The sequence below is a fragment of the Cottoperca gobio genome, chromosome 20 (assembly GCF_900634415.1).
Source record: "Cottoperca gobio chromosome 20, fCotGob3.1, whole genome shotgun sequence".
In the NCBI taxonomy this organism is placed as follows: domain Eukaryota; kingdom Metazoa; phylum Chordata; class Actinopteri; order Perciformes; family Bovichtidae; genus Cottoperca; species Cottoperca gobio.
The window spans coordinates 1,624,996-1,638,634 of NC_041374.1; the positions used below are offsets into that span (position 1 = coordinate 1,624,996).

At 45.8% G+C, this 13,639-nt stretch overlaps 3 protein-coding genes across 6 annotated transcripts in view; 1 reads left to right on the forward strand and 2 right to left on the reverse strand.

The window, feature by feature from the left end:
- The window catches only part of steap2 (STEAP family member 2, metalloreductase), a 43,268-nt gene extending 31,784 nt beyond the window's left edge, over positions 1 to 11,484 (forward strand). Inside the window, exons 1-6 of one of the 4 annotated variants that reach the window (XM_029458155.1) lie at positions 6,096 to 6,204; positions 6,974 to 7,409; positions 7,659 to 7,825; positions 8,384 to 8,911; positions 9,062 to 9,226; positions 9,423 to 11,484. In XM_029458155.1, the coding sequence (XP_029314015.1) occupies positions 7,031 to 7,409; positions 7,659 to 7,825; positions 8,384 to 8,911; positions 9,062 to 9,226; positions 9,423 to 9,716 (1,533 nt within the window). In that variant the 5' untranslated portion in view covers positions 6,096 to 6,204; positions 6,974 to 7,030 and the 3' untranslated portion in view covers positions 9,717 to 11,484. Of the gene's footprint in view, positions 1 to 6,095; positions 6,205 to 6,486; positions 6,605 to 6,973; positions 7,410 to 7,658; positions 7,826 to 8,383; positions 8,912 to 9,061; positions 9,227 to 9,422 lie in introns of those variants that run through there. The other 3 variants (XM_029458158.1, XM_029458157.1, XM_029458156.1) reach the window with 3 other exon arrangements.
- On the reverse strand, positions 432 to 4,992 carry alg14 (ALG14 UDP-N-acetylglucosaminyltransferase subunit). The gene is made up of 4 exons (XM_029458161.1): positions 4,785 to 4,992; positions 3,877 to 4,028; positions 3,355 to 3,477; positions 432 to 933 (listed from the first exon to the last, which is right to left on the reverse strand). Exons 1-4 carry the CDS (start codon positions 4,927 to 4,929, stop codon positions 703 to 705), a joined length of 651 nt encoding a protein of 216 aa, XP_029314021.1. The 5' UTR covers positions 4,930 to 4,992; the 3' UTR covers positions 432 to 702.
- A 223-nt stretch (positions 11,485 to 11,707) lies between the features above and the next one.
- Positions 11,708 to 13,337, reverse strand: mos (v-mos Moloney murine sarcoma viral oncogene homolog). The gene has a single exon (XM_029457268.1). The coding sequence runs from the start codon at positions 13,241 to 13,243 to the stop codon at positions 12,233 to 12,235; it is 1,011 nt and encodes a 336-aa protein (XP_029313128.1). The 5' UTR covers positions 13,244 to 13,337; the 3' UTR covers positions 11,708 to 12,232.
- Positions 13,338 to 13,639: the final 302 nt, after the last annotated feature.

Consider the following 13,639-nt stretch of genomic DNA (forward strand, 5'->3'; position numbering starts at 1 on the left):
GGTGCAAACTTGGAAATGCTTTATTTAAGTCACGTATGAATAACTAATTGTTTAAAGAGACCTTTTTATACAGTGTGCCACAGATCCTGTGTTTATCCTTCTCAGACTGTCTCTGAAAAGGTTCCTTCAATAAGTGCACCTGTGGAAAACCCCTTTATTCTAAGAGTACTAACTACATACAGTTGTTGTGCCGTTGTAGATTGTTATTTATGGATTTTACACCAGAGCGAGTGGTCAGTGTTACTTGGAGATCTAGTCTAAAAATAGCCGCTGATGTCAAACTGACTCCTTCTCTTCCCTCATCCTCCTATCTGGTTTATTTCAACACATCATCTCAGAACTCTTCCTGTCCAGTGCTCCATCCAGGAACAGGAAACACAGCACAAAGAAAGAAAAACAGAGCTGTGACAATGCAACCGACGCCAAGAAGCAACATTTAAAACAATCCCCCTTTAATGGACTCACCCGGTGAAACAAAGGAGAAGCAGTTCGGTCTTGCATTCCTTAGTGAATTTGGGGGGGGGAACAATTTAGTCTAATAATGTAAGAAGAGTTGATCATTCTTGGTTCACATCTTATTTACCAAACTGTACGTTTCCAGTACACGCAGATGTATGTCCCATTAAAAACCACAGAAACATTTATTCATGAGCATTACAATACATTTCATCCGACGTTAGTATATACATGGAACATATGTTTTCACACTATTCTTCCAAGGAAAATGGATTTGGGGTATTTGTCCCTCAGAGAGGACCACTGCACAAAGAAATAGTCTGATATTGGGTACAGGATCTTCCCCGTGAGCGACAGCGACTGCACCCGGCAAATGCTTTCAACATAAACTATCAGGACTTTCTTCAATCCCAGAATTCCAAGCAGGAGTCCTGCCGCACACAGGGGGACGCAGGTCCCGGGGCCGTTACACAGCACCTGAAACAACACACAGAGAAAAGAGGGGGATGAGCACGTCCCCAGGAAGTGACACATCAGTTGTTATAAGCTGCACAGACAACAGTGATGTTCACACATCAGTTGTTATAAACTGGTCAAAGGAACGATTCAGGGTGTTTCCAGATCAACGTGTGTGTGAGCGCTGTGTGTCCAGCACAGAGACGGACTCTCTCTGTGACAGAGAGGCATCGTGCATGTGGAAGATGTTGTTGTAGACACCTACAGACCTGCACATAGTATGTTTGGAGATACTTTTGCACACTAACGTCTGTTTCTTCTAAGTATGAACAATGGGAACTGATACAATTCCTAACTATCAAAACTAAACGTTGCTTCCACATTTTAAGACAGCACTATGAGTGACCCTAGCTGAGAGCAGCGACCCCCGCACGCTGGGACGAGGGGTCAGAGGTAGACATTGATTCATTTTATTTAAAAAAAGGCTAGAGCTGGAGGAGAGTACAGGAAATGATGTGAGCGTTTGTTGTTGGATCTTGGGATTTGGGGAGTTATGTGGTATGACTGAGCCGGAACATGTACAGCTCAACATGTTGCATCCCTCAACACGCAGAGTGAAGAATGGAGGTAAGTGGGTCTGAAGATTAAAAAGGCAAGAGAGCCTGTGTGTGACTCAGGGAAGGCAGCTCAGTGAAACTCAAAGGCAGAGGGGGAGGGGGCTGAGATGAATAAGTGGCCTCAGGGTTGAAGGAAGCTGAGGGAGTTGAGGGAGTTTGGGTTTACAGGAAACCAGACAGAGCTGCTCTGCAGTCTGGAGAAGTCATCATACAACTCCGTCATGCAGACGCAGCAGCACACGGCGGTGGAAACTACGGAGAAGTGGCCTTCAGAGCGCAGAACAGTTCCCTCATTCTCACTGCGCCACAATAGACACAGAACAGTCCCTGTAGCAGCAGATGGAGGCTTTACAACGACAAACATCTCACTACAGCTGTGCAGTAAATAAAGCATCGCCTGCCACGACCGGCGGCAGATTTCACCACTTGATCTTAAGCTCCATGTGGCTGCAGTGAAAAGAACTCTGGGTAGTTAAGATTTCCATCTTCAGAGTTTTCCACACACTTACATAATCTGGTTGTTGTCAGAACTCTGAGAGTAACAGATGTGACAGAGGAACCTGATGTCATGGCGATGATCGTTTCTCTGGCATCGTGACATCCTTATTCCTCTTCCACTTACTCCGGCGTCAGGTGCCATCATCCATCTAACAATGCACTTCTTCCCTGCTTCACGTTTCACGATTGCTCTCGTTTATAGGCGCTTCCGTGCCTGACGGCAGGATCAGTGCCCTGCTCACGAGAGCGGCTGCAGGTTTACAGCTGGTCCTCAGCCGTGCGGCGATAACAAGCCCGGCTGGAACATTCCTGGCATGACTGTCCTGGCACTGAGACCCCGGCTTTGTTTCCAAGCGGTCACCAATAACCAGAGGGTTCTGCAGGACAGACATCCAGAGTGGCCGCTCACAGGTCTGGAATCTGCTCTCACAGTTCACACGCGCATACTTTCGCTCATTGTGCATTTTCTATTTACAGTAGATGTCTGAAGTGCTGCAGCATACACTTATAATACACTTACACAGCATCCCTTTGGACATTAGTCTCCTTCTTTGTCACTTTGCCCAGAATAAGAAATGGAATGCGGCGCCGATTAAGTTTTCTGGTTCAAAATGAGATATTCTTAAATATGTTCTTGGAATGAACCCATTAAACGACCTATTAAAGAGAACGATGTGTAATTCACATTGTACACGGGGAGGAATGTTTCAGGGTTCATAATTGTACGTCCTCTGCATTTTATGGACCCTGTAATGCAGATTAGAGAACACACTCCAGTCAGCGTGACGCAGTAACAGAAATGTCCCTGATATATATATATATATATATATATATATATATATATATATATATATATATATATATATATATATATATATATATATATATATATATATATATATATATATATATATATTGAGCATACACACTGAGTGCAGCAGCGCCTATAATGGTGAGGTTAATAACGGGACGTTGTGTAATTCAACGAGCGTGACCGTGTTGTGCAAAGCAAGTTAAACGACATTAGATTTGTACGTTTTCTGCAGATAATGGAGCCTTTAAGTGCAGGATGGGAATGGATGAGTGTGTGCTCTTTAAATGGCTACTGTTAACAGTTTAGTACTGAACCTTTATAAAGCTGTGGGACTCACAGGGGACATTTTATATAAAGAATGAGGACAATCTGGGCAGTAGAGGCTCTTTCCCATAATGCAACCAATAAGTTATCTTCATTGCACCCTCCCTGACGGTGTAGTGCTCCGTCAGTACTCTGTGTGTTTGAGAGTACATTGCTGTGTGCTGCTGACTGTTCTCTGGCTCCACTCACCACGTCAGGTCTGAGTGTGAACACCAGAGGCAGGGAGTACCGCAGGGCTGCCAGGGTGCTGATAACAGAGGAACTCCAAGACTGATGCACCTCCCGGCTCCGTGGGATCCGACAGATGGTGAACTGGAGAACAAGGACACATGACGATGATGTCTGCAGTAATTATGTTATTCATATTCCTTTTTTATCACAGTTGTTTCTCACTTAAATAGATATAAAGTAGGAATTAGTTTGGTGTTCAGTATGTAACTCTCAATTATGTTAGAAGTACAGAAAGCAGAGAAGAAGTGTGCTCATGCCACCTGCTGGTGAACACGAACACTGCATCAGAGAGACCTTAGATCTGGAAATAAACATTAGCCTATTCCTAAACCTATGATGTCAAAGTTAATCAATATCTGAAATAATGACATGTCTGAGCTGAACATATCGGTGGGGAAGTGTCAGCACGGTGCATTGACATTGATAAGGACATGTCCCTACTATTCATACCTAAATGTACACCTGTTGTCAGCCGTGTACCTGTGGCTCAGAGTCTGAGTGTTGTTTTGAGCTTTCAAAGGTGCAGATTTTCTCCTCACTCATCTTGTCAGTGTCGGCGATAACATAGTGTCGAGGTGTGTAGGCTGCAGACAGGCTCTCCATCAGCCTCAGGATCTCTGACGTGTGACCACCTGGAGAAAAACCCACAAGTTTACAATCAAACACGGTAAACACAAGATGGAGACGAGGCCCTTTGAATGGAGGATATGTACATTTCTTCTTCCAGTTTCCTTCACAGACTCTTCAGCATCTCCTATAAATATTTAATAATATTATATATATCTTCAGATTGTCCACATACTTTTGGCGTGGGTCTGTTTTTGCTGGTTTGGTTAGTATATAAAACCACAGTGATATTTATTATCATGTAGTGAATCTGTTCTCATTGATATATTCAGATCATATTATTATAAATAACAGGGTCATTTTTCTAAATAGCTAAATTAAGAAATGTTATGTTCTCTTATGTTCAGTTGAAGGACAACACTGTCTGTACAAATATAAATAAAGCTGGAAAGGGTTTAGTTTAAAAAACAATACTAATAATAATAATAATAATAATAATAATAATAATAATAATAATAATAATGAACACCCCCGCCCTTAACAATAATGTGGTACAGTCCAGTCCAGTCACGTCACGTTACGTGTTGTTAGCGTGGAAGCCAAGGAAGTCCGAACTTAAAATGTATTCCCCTTGCTCGCTAGATATTTAAGTAATGTCTAAGGTTGAGTAGTATATATAGTATATATATACATATATATATATATATATATATATATATATATATATATATATATATATATAGTATATAACTTAAATCATGATACCAGTTAAGCTGTATAACGTCCTGCTGTTCTCTAAAGTTAATGCATTTGAACGTCACCTGATCCTGCAACGATGAGAACAGCGACCGGACCTTTAGTTCCGGGTTTATGTGTTGATCCAGTCTTTACAACATAATATAACCGCATAATAAAAAACAAAAATATTAGTACAACAGCAAACGCTGCTTCTATAAGCGACGCCATGACGGCTACGGAAGCTCCTGTGGGACCAAAGCTGATGTATTTGGGATCTGGATCCCTGAGTTCAGGCTCTCAGGCAGAGCTTGTAACACTGAAACAACGTGTTTTTATTTATAATTGTTGCCACTTAACTTGTTGTGGTGACACTTATTCCTGGGATAATCTATATAAGTTATAACGAAGGTAGGCTGATGTTGGTGTTTAAAACTCCCCCGGGTCAAAGTGCTTACTCCTTCTGGCCTCCCCAGGCTTGATGCTACCACAACATGGGACACACTGCTGGAAGATATCTGCAGGAACCTGTTGCACACATGGACGGATCTCCACAGGAAAAAGTCCGTCCCTTCCTGAAGAGGGCGTCAGTGTTATTATGATGTCCGCAAAGCCTCTTTCAAATACTCTCAATAATAATGTTTCAATGAAATAGAGTGCTTCATCTCTACTCTCTCCAACTAAGGATGAAGATGCTGGTATATATAGTCCCATTCTGCTACTTAAATGAATTAAAAATGTTTCCAGTCAGGATGCTTTCTCTTGCTTCTCTGTAAACATATGAAGTAAAATGCAGCTGTAGCAGGATGGAGATGTGTGATGATGAACCACAGGTTGTTTATGGTCCCAGGAACTTCAACTGTTCACTTGCTCCACCTCAGCGTCATTAATGTAGACAGGCTGTATTTCTTCTTCCATTTCTTTAACACATAGTTAGTTTAAAAAACTGTAATGTATGCCATAAGATTATTTTAAAAGAAAACTGGCAATATTGTGTAGCCTAATTTATATTTTCCATTTTGCCTACATATAACCCGTTTTAGGGGCTTAAACATTATTATTTTGTCATTGTATTGCATCCTATAGGCTACTGCTGTTCACATTATTTACTTTATAGTGTTTTATATATTTGCTTGAATGTTACTGTTATTATTGCAATATTGCACTTTTTGAGTTTTTGAGTTGGTTGAAAGAGAATCAGTAGACAACTGCACCTGCAGAAAGGCAGTACTGAGAGCAGTTTATTTATTACAAGCAAGCCTAATATCATTATCGCAATATTCAAAATGTTATTGCATATTTCCCCGGATCGTGCAGGCTCTATGCAAACACTACAGACGCGCTATTTTCATATAAAAACCGCCATCTCCGATCTTTCCCACGGGACGTGAACGCAGCATGTGTGCAGACAGCGGAGGTTGAACAGCATCAGCATCAGGATGGGCAGCTAGCAGCTGGTCTGCGTCTCAGCATTGACAGAAGCATCTCTGTGAGGCTCGATGACAGGTCGGTAACACACCATCCCCTCACACACACACTGTATGTAGTCTCACTGTGGACCTTCATGGTCAATGTGCGTGTTGTCATCAGCTTGCTGTGTGCTGTGTGTTGTGCTCCATGGCAGAGCAGCAGCGGCCGTGCTGCAACGCTACAGGTGCACGCAGGCACACACACACACACACACACACACACACACACACACACACACACACACACACACGGCCGTGTCCTTCACAAGATCACTGTCTGCAGACAGAAGGTCAGGAGACGCAGCTCCTCCCGGCGGACGGATGACCTCTGATCGACTGTTACCGAGCTGCTTCAGGAGAGGAAGGATTGCTGTTGTAGGACACACCAGTTTTCAGCTTTGCAACCTGGCAACCCGAAATGTTCTTGTTGATGCCATGTACGCGATATGATAGCATTATTTAATATTGTATTAACCCTAAATAAAGCCATTAGTTACAACTAACTAACCATTTATGAGCAGTGACTTATCAGAATGTGGTACCACGAATAGATTTACTTAAAAAAAAAGATTCAAGATTGAACTTTCAGTTGACAAAATTGGCCACACCTTACAAATACCCTTGGCTGGCTTCTTAAGCATATGTCTGGTTACCCCCAACAATGCTGAATTACTTAAATCCAAAATGATTATTTATTTGTTTCTACCTGTAATGATGCGTGGGACGCCAAGAATACCTGTCAACAATACCAATCGTTTAATGGAGCTTTAAATCTGACCCTTTTTATTTCCTCTTCCCTCCGTTAGCACCACTGAAATCCTCTTAAGCAGAAAACCACCAACAAGAAGTGACAGGGAGGAAGGATGGACTCCATCTCAATGATGGGCGGCAGAAGGAGCCCTGTGTTCTTCACAGCCCCGTCCTCCCACCACCTCCGACACACGCAGGCCTGTTTCCTGCCCAACGGCACAAAGAGCGGAGTTGGAGACGCAGACTCTTTCCGGCCCACAGTGGCCATCCTGGGCTCAGGGGACTTCTCCAAGTGCCTGACCATCCGCCTGCTGCGCTATGGCTTCCATGTGGTGGTGGGCAGCCGGAATCCCAAAGTGGCAGCGCAGTCGTTTCCTCATGTGGTGGATGTGACGCACCATGAAGATGCTGTGGGGAAGGCGAGCGTCGTGGTCCTGGCAATCCGCCGTGAGCACTACTCTGTCCTGTGGGACCTCAAGCATCTACTGGAAGGTAGATAACAACACACATACACACTGAGAACACTAACTTAACTTAACACACATGTAACCCATTTAGTTTGGAAGGTGAACCTCATAAAAAGTCCCCAATTCATACAAACTACAGCCACTCTGACAAAGTCAACCACCAGACAAGCTTCAGATAGAACAGACAGGCCACTTGTCGTCGGCCCATTCTCCAGCCGGGGTCTAAGGCATAAGTGAGTTCAACATCATGTTTGTTTGTCTTGTTGTCCTGCAGGGAAGATCCTGGTGGACGTGAGTAACAACAGGAGGGTGAACCAGTACCCAGAGTCTAACGCTGAGTATCTGGCTTCCCTGCTGCCAGACTCCATCACCGTCAAAGGCTTCAACGTCATCTCAGCCTGGGCCATGCAGCAGAGCTGCCCCAAAGACGCCAGCACACAGGTACACTCAAACACACAACACACTTAACTCAAGGTCCATTTACAGACCTCTTCTGAAGGTGGCAGCCAACGTACTGTACGTGGCAGAGACAGTTCAGTCTGTGCACCTGCCGTGCACGTTCATTTAGTTATAATTTAGGTGCAGATTATATATAAAAAATAAGCCTTGTGAGCCTTCACATCCAGAGCAAAATTAATTCCTATGCAGGGAAATCTCAACAATAGAGCTCCTGACTGAAATAATCTCCCAGCCAGTCAGCTGTCCTCATCAGTGGTTTGGATTATACAACTGCAGGGCAACTTCAATCCTGCTATGAGGAAGCTTTTTAATTAAATGCAAGAGTTTCACAGAGAACCTTTGATACCAGAAATACTGCAGCAGAAGAGATGATATGTTCAGGAAAAGAAAAGCAATGAAGGAGTGAATGTGAAGGCAGGTGAGCAGCAGATGTGAGCGCAGATAAATGACACATCTGGAGACAGATGAGTCTTACAGGGCATGTCCCCTCTCTGGTCCATCCTTCACTGTACGTCTTCCTCTCTGTGATGCTGCCTGCAGGTGTTCATCTGCAGTGACTCGGTGGAGGCTCGACAGCAGATTATGGAATTAGCCCGCCAGCTCAACTTCCTGCCGGTGGACATGGGAACCTTGTCTTCTTCACGGGATATAGAGAACATTCCCATACAGTTATTTCCCGGCTGGAAGGGCCCCGTCCTTGCTGCCGTGGCCCTCTCCATCTTCTTTTTTGCCTACTCTTTTGTACGAGATGTCATCCACCCGTATGTGAAACACAAGCAGAGTGACTTCTACAAGATCCCCATAGAGATAGTGAACCGGACGCTGCCCACTGTGGCCATCACTCTCTTGGCTCTGGTGTACCTGGCGGGCCAGCTGGCAGCCGCCCACCAGCTCTACTATGGTACCAAGTACAGGCATTTCCCACACTGGCTGGAGGGCTGGCTGCAGAGCCGGAAACAGCTCGGCCTCCTCAGCTTCTTCCTGGCTGCTGTGCATGTTGTCTACAGCCTCTGTCTGCCCATGAGGAGGTCTGAGAGGTACCTGATGCTCAACACCGCCTACCAGCAGGTCAGTGGGAGGCTCTAACACCACGTCCACACTTATCCTCGTACACGTCACCTTCCACTCGCCGTTTCTCAACCGATTGAAAGGAATAGCTGCATGAAACAAGAATTGAAAGATGAGGATTGTGATGTTGAGCGTCCTCTGTGTTGGCAGGTCCATGCTAATGTGGAGAATGGCTGGAATGAGGAGGAGGTGTGGAGGGTGGAGATGTACGTGTCCTTTGGGATCATGAGTCTTGGGCTGCTGTCGCTGCTGGCCGTCACCTCCATTCCCTCCGTCCACAGCACGCTCAACTGGAGGGAGTTCAGCTTCATACAGGTACAAACATATGAAGCAGGGTGATGCTGGATTACTTACATGCTGCGATGACACTGTAAACGACATCCTCAGAAAGTGTACGTAGAATCTAAGCGTATGGGTGACATGTTGGATGTGAAGTGTGTGTCTCTGTGCTGTGTGATGCCAGCCCTTGTTACTGTCTGTCCCATCATGAGTCTTCCTGTCTTTGCTCCAGTCCACTCTGGGCTACATCGCTCTGCTCATCGCCACCTTCCACGGCCTGCTGTTCGGCTGGAAGCGAGCCTTCGAGGAGGAAGCCTACCGTTTCTACCTGCCCCCCAGCTTCGTGGTGTCCCTGGCCCTGCCGGTGTGTGTTATACTGGGGAAGGTGCTCATGCTGCTCCCCTGTGTGGCCCGCAAGCTCCACCAGATCCGCCGCGGCGTGGACAGCAGTCACTACCGCTGCCAGCGCCTGGAGCCAGTGGGCTCGGCTGCTCACGTTTCACCTGAGAGAGTCACCATCATGTGATCGTCTGTGTGAACAGGTGTTGCTGTCTGTGACTCGTGTACTGTAGCTGTTACTGTTCATTATAACTACTGACCTTGTGTGACTTATGTTACAGTTTGTCCATCTGAAATGGAAGATCTTGTTAATATTTCCCCAACACTTTGTTCCCGTCCTTGTGTTTTGGCAGACTTTAGATGCAGAGTGTTTGTCATTAAGGGGAGTAGAGGAGTGTTGGCGTGCAACACGTGTGCAGTAAACTCTCGTCTGCACTTGCTGAAAGGCTCAATAGCTGGCGCACGATCATAGAACACGGCGATGGTTGGTTTGTTCCTCTGAGGCGTCTGCAGTGAGCCTTCGGTCTGGATATATTTTATACGAACAATAAAGATATGAGGAACGTGGACCGTGTCTTTAGATGAATGTGCAAGGCGCTCGCAGACGTCCATAGTCCAGGAAAACAACCCTGATGTCATAGTGAAGCCAAGCAGGACGGAGACTACCGACATAAAGCAGAACGCCTCTGTGAAGATGTGAGTGTTCCCCCGTCGGGGATAACGCACAGACTGAATTGCATTATTGGAAGTGTAGGATCCAGGGTTTTGACGTCTGAGCTTCTGCTGGTCAGATCTTTGAAGATTCTTCTTCTCTCCCTTGTGAGTCCATATTTCATGGAGTGCAATACAACATTTGTGTAGTAGCCCTTTAGTCATGTCCAGTGTTTCTGCTGATAGTTTGATACATTTCATGAAACACAAGTGTTTTTATTCTTACAGCAAAGAGTCGTGTAAAAGCAGAATCCATCGTAACAGGATGGAGCATCATGTAATAGTCACTAGTATCTCCTGCGGGCCTTGAAGTCGTTCTACTTTTCTGTCACGCTGCAAGAAATGGCAGGAAATATTTGGAGGCATTTGATTCTGCAGCATCACTGTGTTGTCATGTTTTCTGTGCCAGGTCTGTATTAATGTACCACTGAATATGGTACACATTTTTACACAAACTATCCCAGTTATGTATTGTACTGCGGCACGGCACAGCTAGGAGCTGATGCAGTTAGTGGACTCGTCATGTCAGAAACTGAATTAGTGTTAGATGTTCCCTTTAGCATTGCACTGTGGGCTTTTCTGTTCAACACGCCGTGCTGTCTCCTTTACAGTATGTCACAGTTATCCCACTCTCCTTCCGTGATCTCACACTTTGGAATAAACTCATCCTTTCACTTGCATTACCATGCAGCACTAATGTAACTAACAGGAAATAAAACTAAATGTGAAGTTCACTGTGATGGATCGTCTATCTGAAGTGTGTAAAAAGCAACGACCCCGAGGCGACTTACATCCCGTCTCAAACGTGGAGCCGAGCCACGAGGTCTCAATAGTCCTAAACTTTGACTGGAGTAAAGAAAATATGTCTGAGGAGTTGTGTGTAAGGAGGTTTAAGGTACCTTTGGTTAAAGTCTGAGCTAATGACAACTAGTCAACTCTGCAGTTAGCAGAGGTGTCATGTCTGCATCACAACACAGCTTCATGCGTCATTTTTAATCAGCTTGTGTGGCCGTGCATAAACATTCCTAAATGTTAAGACCATTTCATATTTGAGCTTCAGGTCTCTTTAGTCAGTAAGGAGTGACCAGCAGGTGGCTGTGTTACACACATGATGCACACAAAAGCAATGTTCACAGGTCAGATGCTTCCTAATGTTTAACAAAACCACATCTATATCAATTCTAAAGTCTGTAAATGTTTGCATTGTGCAGGCTGTAAAACAATTAAGCTTCTAAATACATAAACTTCAGTAAATCTTTTATTAAAAAGAGAGCTGGTCCTGGGTGCTTATGTTCTCCGTGTGTGTGTGTGTGTGTGTGTGTGTGTGTGTGTGTGTGTGTGTGTGTGTGTGTGTGTGTGTCTGTCCTCAGTCTGAGTGCTGTTACCTGGATGTGATTGTGTTCCTGTCTTCACACGTTAGCCCTGCTGACCCGACATGATGTGTGATGAAGAGCCGGGAATCAAAAGGCATATTATAAAAATATTTTTATTGAAAACCTAAATCTCACATTACAATCTCAACATGGCAAATAAAACTCAATACACGACACATTTTGAATCCATAGTTTAAGAAAATTGGCTAAAACAAAGTGTCACAGCAACTCCTTGTGGATGATTCACATGAAGTGTTAACGGTGAATACACTTTAAAACATTTGTATTTAGAGGGACCAGTAATGGAGAGTGCTGGCACATTGTACACCTTAACAATGAGGTTTAACAAGAGAACAACTGAGTAGAAATAACCACATCTTGTCTGCATGTGCCGACCTGAAACATTACATCTTCGTGCATTCTCACAATTAAATTTCGTAAGGCACAAACATGAAGGCACTTCATTTTTTTTTTTAAAGGAGATTCGGCATTAAGAATGTGCAGCCCTCTGCTTCGTGCTGTAAAACTGACACTGCAGGAGAGCATCCAATAAAATGTTCCTAAAACATGTCAATGTAATGAACCCCCCCAGCTGCAGTACACCAGCTTTAAAACAAACTCATATCTGGGAGGTCAGCTGCTCCAGGTGAGGCAGCAGCTCCTGGGCACTGGGTCTGCAGCAGACATCCCCGCTCCAGCACCGGCTCAGCAGAGTCCTACACAGCCCCCCCTGCTCCGACCGGAACACCGGGTGCTCCTGAACAGGCGGCCGCAGGTTGTGCGCCACAACCGCGTAGAGCACGTACTGCCTGTCGCCAGAGTAGGGCTGCTCTCTGGTGATCAGCTGCCACAAGGTGATCCCGAAAGAGAAGATGTCCGCTTTAGGAGACAGTCTCTCACCTTTCAGCAGCTCCGGGGCTCTGTGCGTGTACGTGCCGCCTACGTGGCTCAGGCTGGGGCTGAGAGAGTTCACTTCACACCCAAGGTCCAGTTTTAGAGAACAGCCGAAATCGGCAATTTTGCAGACGTCTTCACTGGACACCAGCACGTTGGCTGGTTTGATGTCCAAATGCACAACGCTGTGGGAGTGAAGGAAGCGCAAGCCGGTTGCAATGTCTGTGGCGTACCTGAGCCACCTGTCCTCCAGCTCATCACACCCGTAGATCATCTGATGCAGATTTCTGTCCCCCACGAACTCCATCAGTATCGCTCCGATGCTGCCTTCATCTCCCAAATCCGACGGCATGCAGGTGGTCGCCGCGATGACGCGCACGACGTTTCCGTGGCGCAGGTGTGCTGCGTTCAGCTCGGCCCAGAAGCTCTGCCGGGACGCCAGCTTGTTCTTGGTGCACTTCTTGACTTTCTTCAGCGCGACGGTGTCCCCCAGGTACTCGGCCCTGTACACGGAGCCGAACCCCCCGGAGCCCACAGGCTGCACGGAGCGCAGCTCCTTCCAGTGGATCACAGTGGACCAGAGCCGGCTGCCAACTTTGCCGTGGAGCCGCTGAACGGGAACTTGTAAGGTAGTACCGAGGGAGTATTTGGCCAGCGGACTGCTGCAGGTCCCGAAGTCCAGGGAGGGGTAGATATCTTTGGGTAGCAGACGAGTCACGGGGACCGGAGACGGCATCGTGCGTGGGGGAGACTGTGTGCAGCCTGAAGTCTGCTGCTGACTGATCAGCTGCTCTGCTCTCTGAAAGCTTTTCAGCACACACAGAAACCCCGGCAGCCAGCCTGCCACACCGCCACTTAGTGTTGAGGAGTATGTAATGCTCTCTGTTTGGGTTCAACAGGTTCATCCCGATGGTTCAACTCAGTTTATGTTTCTGCAGGAGGGAGGGGGGACGGGGTAAACTCAGACTCTTTTTGCATTCTGTGGTACTAAAGCACGATCATATTTAAGTGTGTTTAAAAAAAAAGAAAGAAGAAGAAGTTACTCCTGCATGTGTGCATGCCATGGGCTACCTAACTAGCAGCTACACAGCTTCGGGCAGTGTACAGTTTTAGAAGTGCACACTGACACATT

What these genes read in the sequence shown, in the direction of transcription:
- alg14 (XM_029458161.1), bottom strand. Translation starts at nt 4,929, where the DNA reads ATGGCGTCGCTTATAGAAGCAGCGTTTGCTGTTGTACTAATATTTTTG. An exon ending in ACTCAGACTCTGAGCCACAG is followed by an intron (nt 3,478 to 3,876) that starts GTACACGGCTGA and finishes CTTGTTCTCCAG; the next exon opens with TTCACCATCTGTCGGATCCC. An exon ending in TCACACTCAGACCTGACGTG is followed by an intron (nt 934 to 3,354) that starts GTGAGTGGAGCC and finishes GTGTTGTTTCAG; the next exon opens with GTGCTGTGTAACGGCCCCGG.
- mos (XM_029457268.1), bottom strand. Translation starts at nt 13,243, where the DNA reads ATGCCGTCTCCGGTCCCCGTGACTCGTCTGCTACCCAAAGATATCTAC.